Source organism: Dreissena polymorpha, chromosome 6, assembly GCF_020536995.1.
Source record: "Dreissena polymorpha isolate Duluth1 chromosome 6, UMN_Dpol_1.0, whole genome shotgun sequence".
Taxonomy (NCBI): domain Eukaryota; kingdom Metazoa; phylum Mollusca; class Bivalvia; order Myida; family Dreissenidae; genus Dreissena; species Dreissena polymorpha.
In genome coordinates this window covers 12,449,228-12,474,619 of record NC_068360.1, presented here as the reverse complement: position 1 = coordinate 12,474,619, position 25,392 = coordinate 12,449,228, and the positions used below count along the sequence as shown (strand labels likewise).

Here is a 25,392-nt window from a genome sequence, read left to right as displayed (position 1 = left end):
CTAGCTGAGTTAGCCGCTACTATGCTTGTCTTTTCCTGCATCTGTTGTTTGTTGAAGGAGGAAAGCCACATCATCGGCAACGTCGAAGTTTTCTAACTGGTTACAGAGTGTCCACTGAATTCCTTTCCGCTTCTGATCCGTCGAGGTCTTAATAACCGAGTCCATTGCCAACAGGAACAAGAAAGGTGAGAGCAAGCAGCCATGTTTCACTCCGATTTTCACTTCGAAGGCTTCCGTGAGCCGACTGCCATTAACGATTGTTCACGTTATCACATTATAAGACTTACTGATGATATTGTTGATATTTCCTGGCACTCCAAAGCGTCTCAGAAGTTGCCAGAGGGAATCCCAGTTAACGCGGTAGAACGCCTTTTCATAGTCGATGTAGTGAACATGGAGGGGCGAATTACACTCCAGGAATTGTTCCAGAATGATGCGCAGGGTTGCAATCTGATCCGTGCTCAATCTCTCATTTCGAAGGCTTGTAAATCATGGAGATGTAAGTCTACTGCGTCTTTCATTCTTTTCAGAAGGATGCGTTTAAACACCTTTCCTGGGATGGACAACAGCGTGATTCCTCGTAAGTTGGAGCAGAAACTGAAGTCGCCTTTCTTGAGGAGCTTAATGAGGTATCCACTCTGTTGGGATTTCTTTTTCTTCCCATGTCTTCCTGAAGAACCGGTGTAGTAGCTCCACACTGGTGTCAACGTCAGCCAGCCATAAGCGCTTCTGCGGGCATGCTGTCAGTTATTGCAGAGTTGCCGTTCTTTCATTGCTTGATGGTGCTACTGATCTCTTCCTTTCTGGATCTGCAGCGCTTCATTTGCAGACCATTTGTAGCTGGTGGAATCTCGGATGCGTTTGCAGGAACTGGCCTGTTGGATAGCTCCAGGAAATGCTCAATCCACCTCTTCTTCTGCCCTTCCTCATCTGTTGGTATTCATCCCTTTTAGTCCCTTACTGGCGTCTCTGGATTGGCAAATTGTCCTACTTATTTCTTGGTGATGGAGTACAGATTATTAGTTCTGTCAATATAGGCTGCCTCCTACGCCTCTGTTGCAAGCGTATCTATGTAGATCCACTTGTCTGCTCAATACTTCGCTTTACGCTCCTATTTGCTTCGGTTTACTCGTCTTGTGCTTTCACTTTTGCTGCTCATGTTCTACTGTTGTTGACACTTATTTCGTCTTTTACAACTTGCTGAAGCGTCTCTGTTCATATACACCCCTTGTGGGTGTAAGACTTGGAGCTCAGTACTTCTTGATATATTGAGGTCACTGCTACCTTCATTTTCTGTTACTCCTGCTTATCGTCTATTGTTCAAGCAGCTCCTCTAGGACCTGGAGCTTGTTGGAGAGAGTGACCTTGAACTCTTTTGCTTCCAATTGTCTTTCAGCGTAGCTGTGTTGTAACGTTGGCGTTGGCTGGGACCCCTGTCCAACTCTTCATAGTTTCCGTTTCTATCTGGCCACACGGAGATGATGGTCCGAAGCCACGTCTGCTCCTCGCTTGACACGATTAAAGATTGTCATTTGTGTTTTGTTTTTGCTCAACTCTCTAATCAATGAAAACTTTCGTGAGGTAAGTCTGATGTCAACCAATCAATCGCAGAATAAATATTTGTTAACCGGGTGTAAGAAAAACGGTTCATTGCGGATAAAATTATATTCAATTCGTTTTAATATCATGTTGAAATAGGAGACGATCATTACACAATCCCTGCATATAATAAATTTATAACTTTAATCAGAATATTCGTGAGTGCTTTTACGTATCAAAACTAACCGAAAAGACTAAATACGGAGAAAAACAGTGTAACAATTGTAATACATAATACTTGATTTTCTAATGATTCATAGAAAATAAGTTATGTTGTTATTTGGAATTAAATGGCGTTTCACGAGCCATGCAAGGTTTGTGTTTTGTCATCCCTTTACGATATAAGTAACCTATGAAGATTGGGAATTGAAGCGTAGGTAGTGTTGAACAACTTTGTAAGCTTGTAGTTGCTTTGACATGACTAGTAGTGTTTACTTGGAATAGTGTAAGAATGTGTGTATTAATAAAAATGGAATATTTTACTGGTATTGGTAACATTACATATTAAAGGTCTGTGATAAATTTGATACAGTTAAAAATATTCATGAGTAGTAAATGCTATTCCGATGCATTTGGCATACTTGATTACTTAGTTGTTAAATCATTTAAGACACATCGACAACCAAACACATAAGCAAAAAGGTAAACAAAAGCATTAACTACCGATAATTAGATAAGATACATGTATAACTAAAGGTATATGCCCTTATAAATTTTTGCCAAGCTTTTGAAATTGACATTCAGTACGGTGAAATTTTGTTTATGATGTAACTTTTTTTCAGTTGCGCAAATGTTAGTATTGGTTTCCAGTGCCGCCGATCTTACTGCACATCAAGCGGTACAGTTTAACTGTACATACGCAAGTTTAACGATTCGAAAACGGAATTGAAAACCCTGCTTGCTAATTTGACGTGAATTTTTATAACCCAAATCATCTGACACATGTCGACTAGCTCCCGAGTAATTTAACGTACTCTGGGTGCAGTGGATCACTGTATACATGCATTCTATAAGCGCATACATTGTCTAACAATGGCACTTCATAGTAACAATGGAAAACAAAATTAAGCGAAGTAGTATAGTGACCTTGACTATTACATAAATTTGTGTAATGTATTAATATTTTGGTTAAGCATGTATGCTATTAGCGAAGAATATATATAACTGTTTGAATGATTTCCAACTTAAAAGTTTCATGTAGTCTTCAATATTTATGAAACTGAGTCAAATCATTCATCTTTGCAATAGCTAGGTGAAGTTTGAGTCTATAGTTAAGCGCAGTAAAAACGATATATATATATATATATATATATATATATATATATATATATATATATATATATATATATATATATATATATAGATATATATATATATAAGTAACCATATAAATTATTTGTAAAAGCTACTTGTTTTTAATTTAGAATCTTTATTTACAGTTCACTTTTGATAAAACGTCTTACGCATTTTTTACTTGAAAATATCAAGGCTTACGTTTAAAACTGGGTTAGGTACAATTAAAATAACTAGGTCATAAGCTAGTATAGTGCACTTGAACTCAGGTTTGCGCTCTAAAATCATCGTATTCCTCTTGTTTTAAGCGACCACAACAACTGCGTCTTCGAGTGAAAATGGTATGCAAATTACATTGTTATGTGACCCTTCAAAAATATTGTGGGTGCATCAAATCGGTTCATAACAGTAATTTTGTTTTTAGCTAAACTGAGGCACATGTCTTTACCGTTTGTCCGTAATTCGTCGTCCTTCGAGTCCGAAATAACATTTACCTTATGAATATTATGGAGACCACAAATATTTTCCAATATTCATGAAACTTGGTTTAAGCTTTTTGCACGATGATATTTAGGCCAAGTTCGTTACTTGTATAGTGGGCACTATTTCAGTCATATATGTGCCCAAAATCATCATGTAACAGGCTCAGAGAAGGTATTCTGTTTATATAGTAGATAATATCGAAAAGGTTTCCGTTCCGATGCTTGTTGTGTATTACGATGATTTGCTTCTTCACACTGTTTAATTAACATATAAGCTGTGAGAAGTGTTATTGTTAATAATAATTAACATAGCTTCCACATATTCTAACTATATATTGCCTTATATGTATCACAGTAAATGCGTATACAATTAATTTATACGTATTATGTTATTGTCTGAATGTTAATATACATTTCATTGTAATGTAATTCAAATTAGCGTCCGAACAGATTATTTTGAAAACATATACTCGCTTGATAGCGGCACGGTCGTTCGTAAAAAACACATTTATTTGGATAATAGACGTTACTAAAACTGATGAAGGCAATTAATGCTGATGCATTTGTCGGACGTGTTGAGAACGAATATTTTATACAAAAACACGATTATATGGAAGCAACTTCATCAATATAATTTTGGTGTACATATACATTTGTTACAGTTTGTTTCACACACTTGTCGCTGGTTACAAATAACAAAAACTATCCAATGTGTAACAATCATAATGCTATTGATGTAAAATCACCTGGTTTAGGTCGACTGGTCGAGTTACACACGTTTACATTTTAGCTATGCAACGCGTACTTGAGGCATTAGCAAAGAGGAAGTTTTGTATCGGAAGGCACTCAACGGTTATAATAATGCGTTTCTTTACTGATGTTTTTAAAGGGACTTGATCACATTTTGCGAAATATCATTTCGCAATATAAATCGATCATGATATAGAAATACTGATTAGAACAGTGCTAAACGCTACAGACAATCTTCTTAAAATAAAATCTTCACGTGTGTGCAATTGTGTGTCGTTCTTAAGATTAGATAGGTCAAGTACAGTTAATCGTTCATTTAAATCGCAGGTATTCGATCTTCAACCAAACAAATTTCCCCCAATTAAAGGGTATTTCCCGTTATGTAAAGTCGTCTTATCCTTACCTAAGGACAATAATATACACCAAACACTTCACGTTTGAAGGCGACGATACGATTGAAGATAGACGTTACTTATTCGTATCGCAAACTTCCTGCGTACGAATCGCCGCAACTTAAGTTTATAATCAATGTTTGTACTAGTTAAAGTGCACATAACCATGCTGTATATGTATCATTTTCACTGTTAATGTAACTAATAATTGATATTGTCTTTATTAGAAACATAATCTGATATCATATGTCTGCTTTATGGTAGTATGATGTTCAATCAAATCGTTTGTTAATAAAGGGAAACTATCGTCTGATATCTACTATCAGCGTTTATGGTATGGATAATCAGCCCTATAATTGTTAAAATGTCAAACTCTTTATGGAAGGACAGTTTCGCTGATCGGTATTAACCACACACTGAATAATACAGCATACTTAAAGAAGGCAGGTACACTGATAAAAATGTATGCTGCATTTAAATAAATAACACACTTCTGTCAAGTACTATAATTTAAAGATGAACTTATGAAATGTGTGTGAAGCCGATGTACCCGATTTGCCGATTAAGACGCATTTTAGCAATCGAATCACTTCTTTATTAATGGAATGTTATTAATTGAATGAATGAATCATATGTTGAACCAATTTAAACCAATTTAGATGATTTACCTCATTGAGATCATAAAACGTTTTAACATATTTAGATACAGGTCACATTTGCTTGTACGTCACATGTACGTGAACGTCAAAAAACATCAAGTGCCAAAGGTACTTCAGGCAATTTTACGGGTGCGCTAATTGTAATTTTCATAACTCAGTGGTCCACCTTTCCATAACTGTTGATTTATACTTTCCTTTTGTTTGCACAAGCAACTGCCGATTGATTTTAGATTACATAAGCAATTACTGTGATGACATGGTCACCGACCCATGGAATTGTCATATGTACATGCCCATTGACTCCTTATAGAGTACGCCTTTTTATTCACGTTTGGAACGTACAGTTCCCGTTATTAATGTGTCTAAAACTCCAAAACAAGACGTTTCCTATAAGATGAACCAATGGGTGCTTTCAGAACACCCAAATATCTACCACGATGCTATGTCATTCGCAGTATAAATTTGTGCACATGACCATCAATTTAACTAAGCATTTTTTACTAACTTCTAAACGTTTAGAACTGAAACAATACTGCCCTTAAATATATCAGTTTGGAATGTTTGTTATCTGCGCGTATAACTAAAACACGAGTATTACACGTTTTCAAACACATGAATTCAAACAGTTTTTTTAAAATGTATGAAATAGATAGTAGTTACACTGAGCCGTAAAATTCATGTGATTTTACTATCCTACCATACTCAAACCTTGAACTCAAATGGTGACATACATAGAAAACAATTCATTGCAAATGTTCATCTTCGTGAAACTCTTGTTTGGTACTTTTGGACTTCGAAACATTCGCAATATGCATTACCACGTAAATGACAACAATAAAATGATTCAGAATGTCTGCAAAATGTACGGTTCAGTTTAAGTACTCTCTATTTCATACATTTAAAACAACTGTTTGGATAAATGTGTTTTTGTTTGAAATGTTTGTATTATTAAAAACTGCAGCACATACGAGTATGTCATATAAAACACCCCAAGGCGACCCTATATCACATCAGACCGCCTTAATGACCCATAGACACACAAATACATCCTAATTTAGCAGAATAAAGCCCAATATTGACGTTCTTGTATACAATATCATAAATTAATTTATAGTGTACGGCAAATAGTATTTGGCCTTTTAGTGCTGATGATTTTCATGGTCTTCATTTAGTGCATCCATATTTGGAAACGTTAAATCGCCACAAGGCAGCCAGGATACAGCACTGACTATTCAATACCGCTCGTCAAGTCACAATAATAGATTTATCGCAAAAATACTTTCCCAAAAAGGCTGACACACGTTTATAGCTATCCATAATGTAAGAATTTATTTTTTTAAGCTGTCCAAATTACGTCATCAAAGAAAAGAGTCGCACTTAATGCAAGTATGGAACGGCCTTATGCATTCGAGGTATCGAGTAGAACGTCACTGCAATAAAGGTTGAAAGCATTTTATTTCAGAAATACAAGCACATATGAGTATACATTCATACAAATTTTTTAGATAAATTAGTAATACAATTTGCATACTAAATATCATCTAATTACTGCTAAATTGACCAAATAATTAAGTGACATAAACATCAATTAGTCGTTTGTGTTACATTTAAAAAACAGTGCACTGTAAATACTGAATTAGTACACATTGATAGAACCATCGATTTGACGTCACATGTGTTTTATATTCTGTACCAACATTTTGCCGAATCATGCAATTTTAGGGCCATTTTAACTAAACGTCAACATCAAACACAGCTTTTACAATGTTTGCGACATAACAGTATGGTTTTCAAAGACTTTGTAATGGTTTGTAGGAAAGCAATTTAAAAAAGAGCATGTATGTATAAACGAATGTCTGTATTTATGAAAGGTCATGATGTGTTACTCATTTTAAGTAAAGATACACACTATTAGTTTCAAGTTTCAAGTTTAGTATTGGAAAATACTAATAAAGGCAAAACGCCTTTGACCATTTACAAACAAGTAAACAAAATATAGTCAACGTGCATCCACATATTACAAATACAATCAAGTTAAGAAACATATACTACAATCAAACATGTTCAAACATCATGCACATCATTAGTAATTGTATTTCAAACCAGGATGTACATTCTTATTGTCCACTTACTTGTATTGTCACGTTTTTCTTGACACCTCATGTACATAGTTACACAAAATTGCAGCCGATAACTGCAGACGAAAGTGCAATCTGCAGTTAGGAGTTATTGCATATGTGTATATATTTTCTTCCATGATAGGTATATTACTATAATTATTGAATACATTTATAAAGTTAAATCTGCAAATATTATGTATTAAGTGATCTGCAATAAATCGATGTTGTATTAAAATCTATATATAACAAATCTTTTTTAAGAACACACGTTGACAAAAGAGCGTTGTGGTGGTTTGCTTTGCATCATCTATATTTACAAACATCGAAGAAAACTGTTTCAAAGTAATGCTACAATTTATATAAAATGCCATTCAAACGTGTAGTATTCGATTCCATATGGGAATCTCGGTTAAATATTCAATTATTGCATGGTGTATGAATTTATGAATAATCCAAACCTTTTTGATAATAATGTGTGGATACATTCAAAACTTAACATCGAATAAGCTCAAACTGCGCGTGAAATAGATATATAATGCAACTGAAGGTTTGTTGTTGATAGTGTGCTATAATGTCTTCAATTACTTTCACAAAATATACTTGCTGTATTAAAATTTGATTAACATATACTTCAATTATAAACAAGTTTGAGTGTTTAATTTGAATACCAGTGTTATTATACAACTTATCATATCAATGGAAGGACACAATAAATGCAACAAGTGCATTTTTGTTAACACATATCTTTTCTGAATAATGACAAATGAAGTGTATTGGTATGAAAAGACTGAATTCTAATTTTGCACATTAGATATAACGATTTTCATATGAACACTGCTTATATGTTTCATTAAGAATATTGCGTGTTTTTAACAATATCAATTCAAAAATAAATAATATGCTCCAATGCCAATGCGCTTTTCACATATACGCGTACATGTAGGTGACTAGCAGTTCATATTATGTTCATGTTACTTATCAAAGAAAAATACGTAAATTTGCTTAATTGTCAGTTTTCGATAATACTAAATTAACATAGACTTTGTCTTCTTTTTTCACTGCACAATCATTATCTAAAACTTCGGTTACACGGTTAAGAACACTATTCTTCTCTCTATTCGATATGGCAGAATACATATGAAACGAAGTTTCCGCGAGAGTCTCGTTCTGGTTTCTGTACTGGGATTATGAAATAAACAATTATTGAAATTCATTGCATGCGGTTCCGATAGTCCTCAAGCGGTTTAAAAATCCCACTTTGCAATTACTGTTCAAAAGGCGCTGACTCTATTTCAAAATCGTAATATGTACTGCTTTGCTTAATGTTTATTGTTGTGCTGTTTGGGCATAATATTACTCGTCTTAATTAAAAAAAATATATAGTATGACACAACTTATTATCTCCTAGGAATATGTATACAGTTTAACAATTTGTATAGACTACTTATTTAAGTTAATAAGATATGGCAAGGAGTATACACTTTATGGTACTTTCATAAACATTTTACACCCAACACTATGGTCACAGCATTCATACTATAACAATATAAATAACATGTATAAGCGTATTCACAATCATACCGACTCTGTATTCTTCATATTCGGTGCTCGTATTGGCAGCAGAGAAGTTTGTCCTGGAGCAAACTCTATGATACTTATTAGTGTAACAATCAATTATACAATTCTGGATAATACAGTAAAGAAAGCGTAGTATAAATTCAGTGCAGGGGCGGTTCCAGGATTTCTGGTAAGGGAGGGGCGGGATATTGAAAGATTTGTTTGGGGTCAAGGGGGCCGCTAGGGCCCCTGGCGGGTGCACGGCAAAGCTCTGCTAGGGGGTCCGGAGGGCGATGCCCACCGTAAGCTTCACGATTTTAGTGATTTCGAAGGCTTTGACAACCACTTCTCGAGCATGTCACGCCTTATATACTTTCACCAAAGTACCTTCTTATAATGCCCCAAAAGTGCATAGTTTGTCGTTTATGGGATCCAGGGGGGCAAAGCCCCCCGGAAGCTCCACGATTTTAGTGATTTTGAAGGCTTTGACAACCACTTATCGAGCATGTCACGTCTTATGTACGTTCATCAAAGTACCTTATTATAATGCCAAAAAATGCATAGTTTATCGTTTAGGGGGTCTAGAGGGGCGAAGCCCTCCGGGAGCTTCACGATTTTATTGATTTTGAAGGCTTTGACAACCACTTGTCGAGCATGTCACGCCTTATATACTTTCATCAAAGTTCCTTCTTAAAATGCCAAAAAGTGCATAGTTTATATTTTTGGGGGTCCAGGGGGGGGGGGCAAAGCCCCCCGGAGGCTCCACGATTTTAGTAATTTTGAAGGCTTTGACAAGTTTAAATAGGTGATTTAGATCTAGTTAAGTGTAAAACAACAAATGAATTGACTTTACTTTGGTTATTTTAGGGATGGCGTACGCCGCGTCCGCCCCCCCCCCCCTGGATCCGCCTATGCAGTGCATAGCAAAATATATTAAAACTGCATACTGTGCTTTGAATAAGTCATCGTAATGAGAAGCAGCGTCAGAATTACCTGAAAATGAATGAAAATGTACACTTAATACGACAAACACACAGTGCTGATTCCATAGAAAACGTTATCACATGTATTACTTATACTTTTTTTAGTTTTATCACTACTGACTATGTATTATTTAAGGATGATTCGACGCTCCAAAAAGTGGTCTATCAAAATGTATATTAGTATTATCTGATACATATATGTAGGCGATTTATGAGTATAATATTTCAATCTCAGCATTGGATTGATCAACACTTTTATCGCTGCAGTGCTAAAATATGATGGTACATTAGATTGGAAGTAACCGAACTGGGTTTGTAATATTTCATTTAGCATTTTGCTAACTTATTACTCGATATATTTGTATTGATTGTGCACTGCTATTATGTTACAAAATAACATCAAATTTCAATCCAGAATATACATACGTTTAAACTTGTTCCTACATTTCCAAAGAACGATTAAGATGGCTATCACAAGAGCTCCGCCTACAGCGCCTCCTACTGCAGGCGCGACAGATGGACTGGTTTCGTCATCTATTTAAATACATACATATTATAAGTTAATATGCGTGTTGGTGTTGTTGTGTTGTAGCCTCGTGATCAATAAAATCACTTGGCAGGTTTCATATTTTTATAATCAGACCGTTTCAAAATATTGTCGGTAATTCAATGTCGGTAGCTAATACACTCAAAGTGGAATTTTAAGAGACAAACCAAACATATTTCGTGCAATTATTGACCTGTCAAATCACTTCATTCATTATTTTAATTATTAATGATTTAACGAATTGTATTATCTATTCATATTGTTTGTTGCAATTAAGCATCTCCGAGCATCTGTAAAACTATTAATTGAGATGACAATTGAATGTTATAAGACGTGATTTATTTTCATAATTTCAAATCTGTAAGATATAAAGTGTTTAATGTTTTCGATATAGTCAAAATGGAATAAACTTCATTCAATTTATAATGTAATGCTTAGTAGCTTCATATATAAAATACTGCACAAAATTTTTCACTTTTATATATGTGTTTTCGACTATGATCTACACTCATGATATGAATTTCACATTATAATAATACACATTACATGATACATACCAGATTTAGCTTGAGTTACGAATGTTATCACATCGGTTTCCCTTGATGATCCTATCGAATTTTCTGCATACATTTTGAATTGATAAAGGGTACCAGAAACCAATCCGTCAATAGATATTCGATTGAAAAGTTCGGATACATTTTTGTAAAGCCAATAATGGCTTGTTCCCTGTTTATATCTTATAACGAACCATTGATATTCGCCTCCATTAAATCCCGGTATCCATTCGACGGTCACTGAACTGTCTGTTACCGACTCTACAAGAACTCGGAATTGTTTTGGCATAGCTGGCTCATCTGTGCAATATAGTTACTAATATAAACTATAGTACGTATACAATACCTTTTAAATATCAAGTGTTATAGTTTAATGTGAACGTTTTTGCTCCACATTAATCAAATGTAAAATCGATTATAATTACAGGACTCAGACATAATGCCATCATAATTCACCTTTTACTTGAATAACAAATGTCTGTTCTAAAGAGCCAATTCCATTGTCCACTTTGACCGTATAATTTGCAAAATCTTCTTCCTGTATTTGAAATATTGACAGGTTTGTCTGAAGTCTGTTTTGAGAAATGTGAATATGAAGTCTGCTCGTGTCATTGACAATAAACCATTCATTATTTACTTGTTTCCGCCAAACGAAGGCCGATGAAGCACTTGGAGGAGGATACGCCACAATAATGAACGTGAGAATTACAATGCTGTTAAGTTTTGTCCAAACTCTAGGGACCGGTGGGAGATATGGAGATGATCTCGGTGCACCTGCATATAATTTTTTAATAAGAAATCATAAGTTGTTCACAGAAAATGTTTATCAACATCAGACCGTTACTTTGAAACAGAAAACAAACACATGTAGTGACTTACATTTGATTTTGATTTCAATCTCTCGCACCTGCTGAATTGTATTGTGCGTGTTGTTCGCCCTGCATTGGTAGATACCCATGTCATATTCACATCGTGAATGAGGAATAGATGCGGATATTGTGTTGTAATAATTACCTCTTATTAACTCATTTTCACCACGAGTATTATTAATTAGAATCATAAACGCCAAAGGGTCCCCTTCAGAATCACAGTGTAATATCACAGTTTGACTTTCGTTTACCGTAATAATTGGCACATTCTCAAATCCGGTGGCATAAAACCTCGTAATATTGGCGGCGTCTATAAAGTAATTTGATCATGTACAATATTAAACAATGAATGCAGTTAAATGTATAAGGAAATATAGCTTACGTTTAAAGCAATTAGATTTTAGTCATTCAAAATGTCTTAAAAAGGGGTGAATACATATACGTATTTACTATTCACTTACATTGTACATCAACGTAAAACATGGTTTCATCGTATGCTGGAAGTACACAACATCCTGTAGGTGTCATTGTGTTGTTTACTTTGCATTTATAAAAGCCCTCGTCAGTGGTCTGAATGTTTGGCAACGCCAGTCGTTGCTCTCGTCCAACAGTGCGCGATATATTCACGTGTATCCATGTAAAACTCGTATCAGGCGGATTCCCAAGTGTGTAAGTACACGTTACAGACAATGTCTGGTTTCTCATAACGGTTTTATTTTCAATATTGTGTACAGCAACAGGAACTGGAATAATCAATTGCACAGAAAGTATAACGCATTCGAGAATCTTTATGTGCATGTAAGCTCTATTTCAGCATGTATTACCTTATCCAAGTACGTTTATTTATAATGAGACTCACCGGATGTAAATCTATCGTTCTACACATATAGTGTGAATAAGTTGCGATTCTATTATACGGTAACAAGGTATTAACGCTGTAACTTACATAATATGTCAAGTGTAAAGATCGAATTTGCATTCCCGGTTATGACTTGTGGTGAGAATGTTGAGTGCATAACATTATTGACATCAAGAGCGTAAGGACCATTCGAAAGTACGCGTTGTATTTTGAGTTGTTGTCCATCTTGTTTCAATCCGTCTGGCAGTGTCCACGAATAGCTCGTGGGAGGAGGGTTGCTCTTGCTAGTACAATTAATATTCAGTGGTTCATTTTTTATTGCCCGTATTGCATTTTCTGTTATAAGCTTATCTCCGATTGAACAGGTTGGGATTGACGGCGAATCTGTCAAGAAACAACTTTTTCAAAAGTTTTGTCAATGGTATAACTACTATACAAGTTTTAACACATCATGCAGGTAGCAGTACATTCGTGTCTCCTACAAAATACATTAACATAACGCTTGTTGTTCAATTTATAGTTGTCCAAAACTATAAGTAAGTAAGTAATTTTTTTATTTTTTATTTACAGGGTTTAAATCAATGGATGAGAAGTTGTGTTGGATTACTTTTCAAATATCACATATATTGTTAGAAGATCAATACGTACATATTAAAGCCAATAGCAGTATAATAATTATCTTCATTGCCTTATGTTTGTATTTTACAAATCAATAAAGTATAATTTCATACATTACTCCTTTTATTTGTGACTTCAGGTCAAGCACTAGTTTAGCAATGCTATGAAAATTATAACATAATGATAATACACAGTCAACTGAAGTATGATTTATTCACACAAAAAGTGGTGATGAATAAAAAGTTTTCTTTTGTTTTATAGTGATAATTTAGTTGAAGTATTATAAGACTCGTACACATAAAACAACATACGACCTAAAATGTAATCAACCGAACAAAATCATCACACTCAAACCCGAATTAATAGATCTTACATTTTTACAAAATCAAAATCAGACACATGCTCTTAACAAATAAAATTATGTTCTTGAACACGATACCTGAAGAATAAACGTCAGTTAATATTCAGTTGATTATTTTGACTGAATTAGTCATCTCATCGAGACAATTACACTTAGGCGACAACAACTTAATCACTGGAAATGCAAATTCACTGTATGTGTTAAACCATTATAAGAGCTGATTATACTTACACAAAATGTTTATCAGTAAATCAGTTGTATTATAATGTGTTGTCATAATTCCATATGTTGGCTGCATAACACTTGTGGCTCTGCAGGTGATCGTGTCCGTGTTTACTCTATTCTCCCATTTCAATTCCATATATTTGTTGTTCATCACGGAACCATTAGATAAAACCCATGAAATGGTTGGCGTTGGGTATCCAGAGGAGTTACATTCGAGCGACACAGACCTGTTTAGTATCACAGAAATGTTGTCGCTGACGATTACCGATTTGTGTAGAATTATCGGCCTTGATGGAACAACTTAAAAACAAGACAACATTAATATATTAATATATAATTCTGATGCTTTACAGTTTTAAAGGAGACTTGAACTAAAAAGGACATCCGAAACTATTGAAAATTGAAATAACCAATAATAGTTTTATTCGATGAAATCAGTCAGTAAACAACCATCCGCTTACCTAACACATCGATAAAGAGTCTCGCCTTTGATATAATTTGCCCGTATCCATTTGTGACTTTGCAATATAAACTTGCACCGTGATCTTCAACTGTAGGAGTAATTGTAAGAGTACTCGTCGTTACGTCTCCTGTTGTTTCACTTCTACTATTTAATGTAACATTTACATAATTGGTGTCATTCGAGGGTGTGTTTTTATCCAAATACCAAGTAATGGCTGGTGTTGGGCGGCCCTCTGATGATGTACATTTAATGTCGCTGATGGGAACGTTTTGCAACACGGAAATCGTCGGTATGGCAGGAGTCAAGGTTACAAATGTCACAGGAACTTAAGAGCATAAACAAACAGACTTAAGCATTATTTATTCAGGTTTAAACGTTTTTTTAATAATTCTACATTATTGTATGCTTTTGTACAAAAACCAAATAAATAGCTCGTTATAAAACTTAAAACACTTAATCTGATATTTAATTATGAAATAAATACCTGAGTGTTCTAAAGTCAGCGATGATATGTCCGTTGTGTAAGGGTTAAAACACGAATAATTGCCAACAGATGACCGTTTAAAATTTATAATGATCAAATTTAACTTTCGTGTTTCAGTCTCGTATGTTAAGTTATACAAACTTTTGTTCACTACACCCATTTCCCCAGTTACAAGTATAGAGAATGCTATATTTGAACTATTGTGATTAAAATTGATTGCAGTTGTTGAAGGACAAATTTGACACGTCAGCAAAATAGAAGATCCTAGCTCCACTAGATTCGTTATTGCCGACAGCATTATGCTACAGGAACTGATTTCTGGAAAAGAAAAAAAGCAATGAAGCAACAGTGAGACGATACATCAGATAAAACAAAGACGTTCCGACTTGTTATCCGAATGAATTCTTAAATGAATAGGTATCTTTAAATTATTTATAACTACCTTTTACATATCTTGAATGTGTCACCAACATCACTATGATCAGCGATGACAGTCTCATGATGATCGCCTCTTAACAGTTCAATCACAATGGATACGTTGCATGAAAATTATAATTCACATGGATATAAACAATAATCAATCAATGAAAAAAATATACCAGCTGTAAGCCGCAAACATTTGCCTCTAAAACGAAAACTCAGTACCTAATAAGCTCATTTTCATAGTTATAGACCAGAAAATTTACATTAGGAATAATGAAGCTCTAGATAAGGTATCTTGAGGTATACTATTCTACGGTTACGACTACTGTTATTACAATCACTATGACATCGACAACAAAACCGACAACGACGACGAAAACCAACAACAAAACAACACCAACACCAACTGCTACCACTACTTTTTCTACTTATACTACTAGTACTGATACTTCGTCCCTAGAAATACTAAAAATACTACTACTACTACTACTACTACTACTTCTAATAATACTACTTCTAATAATATTACTTGTATTAGTACTACTACTACTACTTCTTCTTCTTCTACAACTACTACTAACACTACTACTACTACCACTACTACTACTAATCCTACTACTACTACTACTACTACTACTACTACTACTACTACTACTACTACTACTACTACTACTACTACTACTTCTACTACTACTACTACTACTACTACTACTACTACTACTACTACTACTACTACTACTACTACTACTTAAACTACTACTACTATTACTTCTACTACTACTACTACTACTACTACTACTACTCCTACTACTACTACTACTACTACTACTACTACTACTACTACTACTACTACTACTACTACTACTACTACTACTACTACTACTACTACTACTACTACTACTACTACTACTACTACTATTAACTACTACTACTATTACTTACTACTACTACTACTACTACTACTACTACTACTACTACTACTACTACTACTCCTACTACTACTACTACTACTACTACTACTACTACTACTACTACTACTACTACTACTACTACTACTACTACTACTACTACGAAGGAGATACACCAGCAGTACATTTGCAATCAGTAACATTAATATCTTACACAATGAAAACAGGCGCACAATGTGCACGATTCACGGACGCGCAATAATATATGTTAATTGTACTTAAGCATTCCTTTCTAGTAACAGTGCTCTTGATGAAAATGGCCCCCAAAGAAGTTCATGCTAGTTCTGCATGTGAATTTCCTAAGCATAATTGTGCTAAATTGCAGCCGATAGTTATGGAAATTGTCAATGACCTCATCTAAATAACCCAAAGCCATATATCACGTTTTAATATATATTTGTAGAATTTGAATAGATAACTACTTAATACGTGTAAAGAAAATTTCAATTTACGCGCTAACCTTTTAATTATATTTCTAAGTAAAAAGGACGTAAATTAATAGGCTGGTCAGAGTTATAGTGTCTGTTAATAAAGACTCTGAATACATATGCATAGTTTCATTCCAGTATCTGTTATAGAGTTATTCGAAAGAGGCGTGATTCTGCTTCATTGAAAGTCTGATTAATGAGCTTTGGTGTTTAACTTCGCAATATGATCTCAATAACATGCGTGAAGTTTCATTTGAATAGATACGGAGTTTTTTTTGCGTGGAAATTGCAACATTCTTTAATCAAACTGAAACCGGACTTTCATAAGTACAATAACCATGAAAAAAGAAAGCTGGAAACCGTTATAGTTCCTAGTAAGTAAATGATCATAAAGACACTGAAAACATATTTAACGTTATATTTCTTTGGAAAATATAGAAAAATGGCCCAGACATCTGGCCGAAATTTTTTGAAACGAACGGAAACTATAATATAATCTCGCCTGCGATATTATTAGAACACTTGTTCTGACAAAGTGTAAAGTAGGTTGGACTTAAATTCGTTTTTCGAGTATTTCAATAACCATTGTTGAACTGTTTCGAAACCGCATTAAAAATCATGCTTTGGTCACGTTTAATTCAAAATGCACTAAATCATGTGTTTTTCTTTGTTGTTAACATCTCTTTTCTTTATATTAAAATTGACATAGTTTTCAAGTTTACGTTACCCAGTTGTAAATCAGACCGAGATATCATTTGGACTTATGATCTGTCTAAGTTTCATTCAGTCTGGACAACAAAAAAGCATATAGTGTTAACATGGTAATTGTGGAAGACTCACTGCGAGCGACGGATAAAAAACGATCACAAAAGCTCACCATGAGCAATTTGAGTTCAGGTTAACTAAACATATTATATAAATTGAATCTTTAGAACGGCTAGATATTTGTCACAGACACAGATGTTTCCACAACACATGTTTGGACACAGATAAATCAACTATAAATTTTCTACAGTGGAAAAAATACAATGGGCCATACTTTAGCCGAAAAGGGTCGCAGCAAATTTCTATCTTAAATATAATCTTCACATGTAGGACATTCAGCCGTGTTAAAGCGATCCGCCAAGCAGTTAGAGGAAGATCTACCGAGGGAGTTTATCTTAGTGAAGAACAGACAAAGGACCGTAATTTTGCCAAAATCCGTCAAAGCTAAAATTTGTTTATTCGTGATTATCTTCATCAATCCGCCGTAAAAGTGTGTGCGAGATCCATCAAGTAGCTAAGAAAGACTTTAAAACACAAGCTAAGGACCCTTCTCATCTACGAACGGATGAACGATTGCAATCATAATTCCACTCCCCTCTTTCAGTTGTGGCATAACGACTTAAGCACTGTTCGACTTACAATACATGATAAAATACACTTGAAATAACACATTAAACAGGATATCGGGGTCTTACTTCTTACACACCATTATTCGTAATGGTATATGCCCTTTTAAATCTGTATTTCGTAAAGAAATTCAATTCAGCTGTGTAAACATGTTTTACTAAACAGTTTGAGATACATGACTGTATTCTTGAACAGTTATTATTTGTTATAGAAACCAGACAAAAATTTTGTGAGTAAAACTTAATTTATATGCAATAATACAAAACAACAAATATTTTAACAAAATAGGTAAATAACAAAGGAACTCTAAAACATAAATACTTTATTTTTATGTACTGACCTACAGATAAATGAAAAAATAAGATTCAAATCCGAATACCAAGCCAGGCCTATAATAAATTACGAAATATGATTTTTTTACAACAGAGATAGAGAATACTTTACTCATCAGCAGCACATTTTTTAAGCAAACGAGCCGAAATATGTAAATCTTTGGCCCTAACAATGTTTATTGAAGATTTACCAAAGTTATAATTAATAAAATCTCAAAGGAAATGGACATCGATTTAAAGAAGTAAGAATCTGTGAAAATAAATATTTTTTACAGTTTAAACAATCTAAATAAAAAAAACTCAATTCATTTTTTTTCGTAATCAATTGATAAATATGTCAAGATTTAAATTGTCATTATCAGTTTCAACACATTAAGTATACAAAGTGATATCGATACATCACGTTTATGGCAGATTATGCAAAATTCAGGAAACAACAGGAAGCGCTCCCCTGAGTTCAAGGTAAACAAACTGTCGACTACCAAGTGAAATAGTTGTTGATCCACAATTACACATATTTTATACTTGACATTGATATTGTCAGCCAAAGATTCATATAGACCTAGTTATAAATGTTGCAGGGAGCGTGCTAAAGGCGGTTCCCCTAGCATAGAATTAACTTATCCTTAGGGTCATGTTCCGGTATTTTCTAACTGCATCAAACGCAGCTCTGTGTCTAGTTTATAAAGTTTTATAAAATGTTATTATGATTGATTCGCCTCATGAACCCTTTATGCATTAAATTAAAAACCCCATATTCATGAAAGTTAATTGCGGTTGTTAGGTACTAAGAATAAAGTAGTGGGAGTGTCAACAAATTTGCTTATTGCAGATAAAATGATCTATATCTTAAATTGTCTGTTGATCCAAGAGGATCTTTTGATTATTCGTTAATTTTAAGGCCCGTATTCATTCATACAGATCCCTGAAATACTCACTATGATAAAACTGCTTTGTTTTGTATAAAATACTGAATGCAGTACATTACTTGAGTTGCAAAACGGAATACTTGTTTCTACGGCAAATAACACGAGAAACCGTCAGCGGAAACTCAAACCTAGATATGCTTTCCGTTTACGTAACACATTAAACTACACCACACACGTTAAAAGTTTGTCTGGGAAATGTCCACAAGTCTGTAACGAAATTTCTTACTGAGGAATATAATTTGAAGACCAAGATGCTCAACAAAGACTTGTTATAAACGAAACAGTTTTAAGAATAATTTCCAAAGAAGGCAAAGACATTATCTTAATAAGTAATTAAAATAATTTCAGTTAAAATTTCATTGAGGAGAGAAAACCCTTTCGAATTTCGAACGGTAATAAAAGCACAACCCAAGGTTAAGTGTATTCTAAAGCTGTCTAACTTCCTGGTGCAATGACATCGATAAAGAGCTATTTATACATTAACTGATGCAATGTCTAGATAGCGCTATTTATAGACGATATGTCAATACTGAAAATTGTATTTGCCTTTATGTATGTTAACATTTCTGCACTGTTAACAATTTTTTAGACGCGTCTATATAGATACATGACGCATCTATTTATAAGACATTAGGGAACACAATTATGATTGTTTTGAATTGCCAACAATCCGTTATTGCATTAGAAATATACGATTTAGAAGTAATTTTAATAATAGAAAACTATATTCCCGTTTGCAATCAAAGAAATACTCATGCATGCAAATTAAGCGTTAGTCAGAACGCCATTGATTTGACTGGGAGCTGTATTAAATATCTTAAACGAATGCATTCATCAAGTACTTAAGTCTTCATGTATTTTTTACGTGTCAACTTGTATGTGCTTGGACTGAATTCTTCGTGATCGGTATCATTGTTGATAAAGTGCCTGTATTCGGTGAGTTTAAGATTGAGATTAAGATATGTTATGTGCGTTCGTGGCTTTGATCTATCGGGTAAGGTCACAAGGTTATGTGGGCCTCGGGTAATGATAGAGTATGATATGCAGCACGGACTGTGGGTCACGGATTACCCACCACGGTAGGGAGTCTCGACTTTTGATATAGTTGTTATCGGTCAACGGTATCTGGGTCTCGGGTTCTGGTTCATCGAATATGAACACGACGTATGTGGCGTTCGATTTCATAATTGTCGGAATGAACACCAAGGTCTTAGGGTATCTTGTTCTGACATAGTGAGGCATACAGAAAAATGACGGTCTGTGGTCTCAGGTACTGATGAACTGACAATATGCTTCAACATTGCAAATATAAGTTAATAATTAGATATACAATATTAACACAGTTTCACGAAACAGATTTTCTATTTCGAAAACAAATGTCAACTGCGGGCATGCGTTTCAATTTTTAACGCAGAAATATGACAAATTGGTTCCGAGCATAGTTTCCCCTCTACCCAGGCCGTCATGTAAAACCACCTACTGATGTTGACCATCAGTTAAACAAAATTGTTGTTTGATTTGATTCAAAATATTTTCTTTGTATTTTCTGTTACAATATTTACTGTTAACCATATATATAAAATTTAAACTATTAAGAAAAAAAATTAATGATTTTCATAAAATAAAATTAACATACCAGAAATCCTTCAAGGTCGAAATGATTGTAACGACCTTTTCTGGTTTCAGAGATGACACTGTGACAAATTTGCTAGAATTAGTATGAATCGAACGTGTACATAAATATACTTCCAAAGTGATTTGTGATCTCTACGAACGACAACTCTGTTTGACGAATGTCTTACACATAGCCACAGGAAATGCTTGTATTGTACATTCTGTTAAAACTTAAGATAAATGCGCGTTTAATTATATAGCTGAAAGTTATAGTTAAGAATATTATTTTAACGTTTCAATGATCACATAGACAAGTAATGCATTCACAATACTATTTACCTGCCACTTTTTACAACGAAACAGCTTAAGTATTAAATGCACACGAATCCTGATGTTTACTTAACTATACAGTAATTCAAGCCTGAGTCAACCAAATCTTAAACGAGTAAGCTATAAATGGTCTTCTATTCAGGGCTTTGGTATGATTAAAGCTTTAAAAGTATGAGTTTATTTAACTACACAGGCGTGAACTGGGAAAGCGGTTAGTTCAAGCGCGAAGTCAAGGACAATACGCTTCATTGCGCTTTGACAAGCTATTTATTGATAACGAGGTGTACCAGTACGACGACTTGACCGGCGAAATTACTAAAATTGGAAATACCCGTGGAAGACAACATACACGCACGAACAATAGCCAGCGGAATGTGGTGAGAGAGGATTATCGCGAGGGCAGTGAGGCGGAACGATCCGATGACGAAAGCGAAGCTGGGGCAACAGGCGGGGTGGAATAGGATCGAGGTCAAGGCCCAACAGAAAACATTACCATTATAACATGGAATGTGTGTGGTCTAAGGAAACTTGTAAATAATTGTGACTTTGTAAATTATTTACTTTCATTTGATATCATAGGTTTATTAGAGACATGGGGTGAGAAAAACAATGAATTTTGTGATTTATTAGCAAATTATACATGTTTTGACTATGTGAGAACAAAAGTAACTAATGCATGGCGTAATAGTGGTGGAATAGCCGCGTATGTAAAAAACGATCTGTTAAAAGAAGGTTTCATTTCACAAATATGTCATAACTATCAGGATTGTATTGTTCTGTATATCAAAAGTTCTATGTATAGCTCTTTAAAAGATATCATATTATATATAGCCTATGTATCGCCAGAAGGTTTACCAATTTATGAGCGAATGAATGAGAATAATGGTATCACTATTATTGACTCTAATATTTCTTCTTTAAGAGTACTTTATGCTGATGCATGTATATACCTAGCAGGAGATTTAAACGCACGCACAAAAAAATTATTAGATTATATACCTGATGATAATGTGGATAACATTTTTAACATAGAGGTTGATTATAACACGGATCCCTTTGATCGCCCACGTAATAACAAAGACTCAGAACGATATAACAATTTTGGGAAAACACTCGTTGAACTGTGTTGTACGCAAGGTATGCATATTTTAAATGGGCGTAGCTACGATGATTTTTTAGGAAATTTTACATGTCTTACAAATAATGGCGCTAGTGTTGTTGACTACCATGTTGTATCCACTGAGCTATTTTCTCATATTACTTATTTTTGTGTGGAGATTAGGGATGAGTCTGATCATTTGCCTATTAGTTCTAAAATAGTTTTGGGGAAAAAGAAAATTATTCGTGCTAATTGCGGCAATCAACATTACTTTAATAACGGTAGCGAACACTTACCAAAAATAGAAAAGTATAAATGGAAAGACGCACACAAGCAAAATTTCATAAGAGTATTTGAAAACAGTTTTAACATTCAGCATGCGCAAATATTTGAAGCAATCGCGTGCACGGATATTGACGAAGCGATCGATAAAATTTTAAATTTGTACAAATACGCTGCATCCGATATGAAGGCTAATTATAAAACACACTATCTTAATAAAAATGACAATTCATTAAATCAACCGTGGTGGGATAGAGAATGCAACGCAGCTAAACAAACGAAGTACGCAGCATTACGAAGATTCCGCTTAAGTAATGATGCATCGGATTATCAATACTATATATCACTCCGTAGAGGGTTTAAAAATATGTGCTCGGACAAAAAACAAGCGTATCAAACGACGAAAAGAAACGAATTGGTTTTATCGCGTACTAAACCAAATTTGTTCTGGAAATTAATAAAAGGTAGTCATAAGACGAAAAACAAAGATTCTTGTAATATAGATCCATTTGCATGGTACGATTATTTTAAAGGCCTTCTTTGTAAAGAAAATCAACCAAGTCTAATTGATATACAGCTAGAGGTTAACGAAACTGAAGATGATCAAGATCAAATTTTAAACTCAGAAATCACGAACGAAGAAATAATAAAAAGTATTTCAAAACTCAAAGATGGAAAATCGCAAGGGACCGATGGCCTTGGGGCAGAATTTTATAAAAGTACGATGCATATGATAAGTCCTTTACTTCGAGATTTATTTAATAAGATTCTAAATACAGGGCATTTTCCAAATATCTGGCGGGATAGTATAATTGTGCCGATATATAAGTCAGGCGCTACAGATGACCCCTCTAATTATAGAGGTATATCATTAATTAATGTAATGTATAAAATATTCTCCAATATCGTATACAACAGATTATGCAAATGGGCAGATTTTAACAATAAAATAGAGGAAGCACAAGCCGGTTTTCGCAAGGGATATTCAACCATTGATAATTTATTTACTCTTCAAAGCATGGTCCAAAAATATACGTGTAAACCTGGTGGTAGGTTTTATGTTCTATACGTAGACTTCCAAAAAGCATTTGATAGTTTGATTATTCATAAACTATTTACAACTATGTGTAAAAATGGGGTCAAGGGGAAGCTTTTTCAAGTATTAAAATCGATGTATTCAAATCTACGCGGATGTGTACGGGTAAATGATAAAAATGTCACGCAAAACTTCAATTGTAACATCGGCACTAGGCAAGGGGACGTAACCAGCACTATAATTTTTAATTTATACATGAACGAGTTGTCTACCTTTCTAAAATCTAAAGGTCATAGGGGTATTTTTATCACCGAAGATATTTCAGACATTATTTGCATTCTTTTTGCCGATGACGTTGCGAGTTGCGCCGATACCGCGATCGAGCTACAATCACAATTGAACTCTATATCAGAATTTTGTGATAATACTGGTATGACAATTAATCAACAAAAGACTGAAATTATTGTTTTTAGAAATGGAGGTCCGCTAAGAGCATACGAACATTGGGTCTTAAAAAATAATCCCGTAAATGTCACATCTGTATATAAATACATGGGTCTTCTTTTTACACCCAAATTATCATGGAGGAAAGCGAAAGAAAAACTTGCAGCTCAAGCCCGAAAATCTATTTTTGCTATTAAATCATACCAAAGAAACTTTGGATATTTTTCATACACGGAATATTTTAAATTGTTTGATTCAATGGTTAAACCCATACTTACATATGGCTCTGAGATATATGGAATAGAATTCTCAGACATTCTCGAAAAAGTACAAATCGAGTGTTGTAAATATTTCCTTGGTGTAAATAAATCTGTAAATGATAGCATTGTATTAGGAGAATGTGGTAGATTACCTCTTTGTATAGAACATCATGTAAAATGCGTTAAATATTGGTGTAAATTGATAAGTATGACAGAGGATCGATATCCTAGAAACTGTTATATTATGTTAAAGCGGCATGACGAAATCGGAAGAACTAATTTGGTGACATCTGTAAAAAATATTTTGTACCGTTATGGATTTGGTTTTGTTTGGATAAGTCAAGAGATAGGAAATGTGGAATTATTCTTAATGTCATTTAAACAAAGATTGATTGATTGTAATACACAGAACTGGCTTGAAGCTCTTGGAAATTCACCAAGATGCGATACTTACAAACAGTTCAAATCTATGTTAAACCCAGAAAAGTATTTGTTTATCGATATACCATTTTATGTTCGAAAGTCAGTTGCTAGATTCCGTTGTTCAAGCCATAAATTAGCTATTGAAACTGGTCGACATTTAGGAATTTCAAGAGAAAACCGATTATGTACATATTGTTCAGTCGTTTTTAATAATATGTGTATTGAAGATGAGTTTCATGTATTTTTTAAATGTCCAAAATTCAACCAAGAAAGGCAAATGTATATCTTTTCATGGTACAATGGTGAACAAAATTTCTTAAATTTTTGCAATCTTATGCAAATCTCTGATGAAAGTAAACTTAAAAGCATAGCCTTTTTTGTAACTGAAATAATGAAAAAGAAAGATGTAGATCAAAATTGATGTTCAAACTTGATGTATCACAACTCAAAAAATAACATGCTGTTACTTATGTATGCTGTATTTTGGGCCGGTGGCCTTTATTTACAAAATAAACTTTTGTCTTTGTCTTTGAAATCGTTGTATACTGGTGTGGTTTGTTTAAATGAGTAGATGTAAACTTTGATGCATCATTATTATCGACGATAATTGCATTTGA

At 34.1% G+C, this 25,392-nt stretch overlaps 1 protein-coding gene across 1 annotated transcript; it reads right to left on the bottom strand.

Moving 5' to 3' along the window:
- Positions 1-461: 461 nt before the first annotated feature.
- On the bottom strand, positions 462-21,148 carry LOC127834287 (hemicentin-2-like). Its single transcript, XM_052360005.1, has 8 exons — positions 20,924-21,148; positions 15,258-15,326; positions 14,816-15,133; positions 14,330-14,656; positions 13,875-14,168; positions 12,752-13,048; positions 11,574-11,710; positions 462-740 (listed from the first exon to the last, which is right to left on the bottom strand). Exons 2-8 carry the CDS (start codon positions 15,313-15,315, stop codon positions 462-464), a joined length of 1,710 nt encoding a protein of 569 aa, XP_052215965.1. The 5' UTR covers positions 15,316-15,326; positions 20,924-21,148.
- Between the last annotated feature and the right edge of the window lie 4,244 nt (positions 21,149-25,392).

Bases quoted from the DNA above. Each gene is read 5' to 3' on its own strand.
- LOC127834287 (XM_052360005.1), bottom strand. From the start codon at position 15,315: ATGAGACTGTCATCGCTGATCATAGTGATGTTGGTGACACATTCAAGA. The intron at 15,134-15,257 runs GTAGTTATAAAT...TTTCTTTTCCAG, and splicing joins ACATTCAAGATATGTAAAAG to AAATCAGTTCCTGTAGCATA. The intron at 14,169-14,329 runs GTAAGCGGATGG...CTTGTTTTTAAG, and splicing joins ACTCTTTATCGATGTGTTAG to TTGTTCCATCAAGGCCGATA.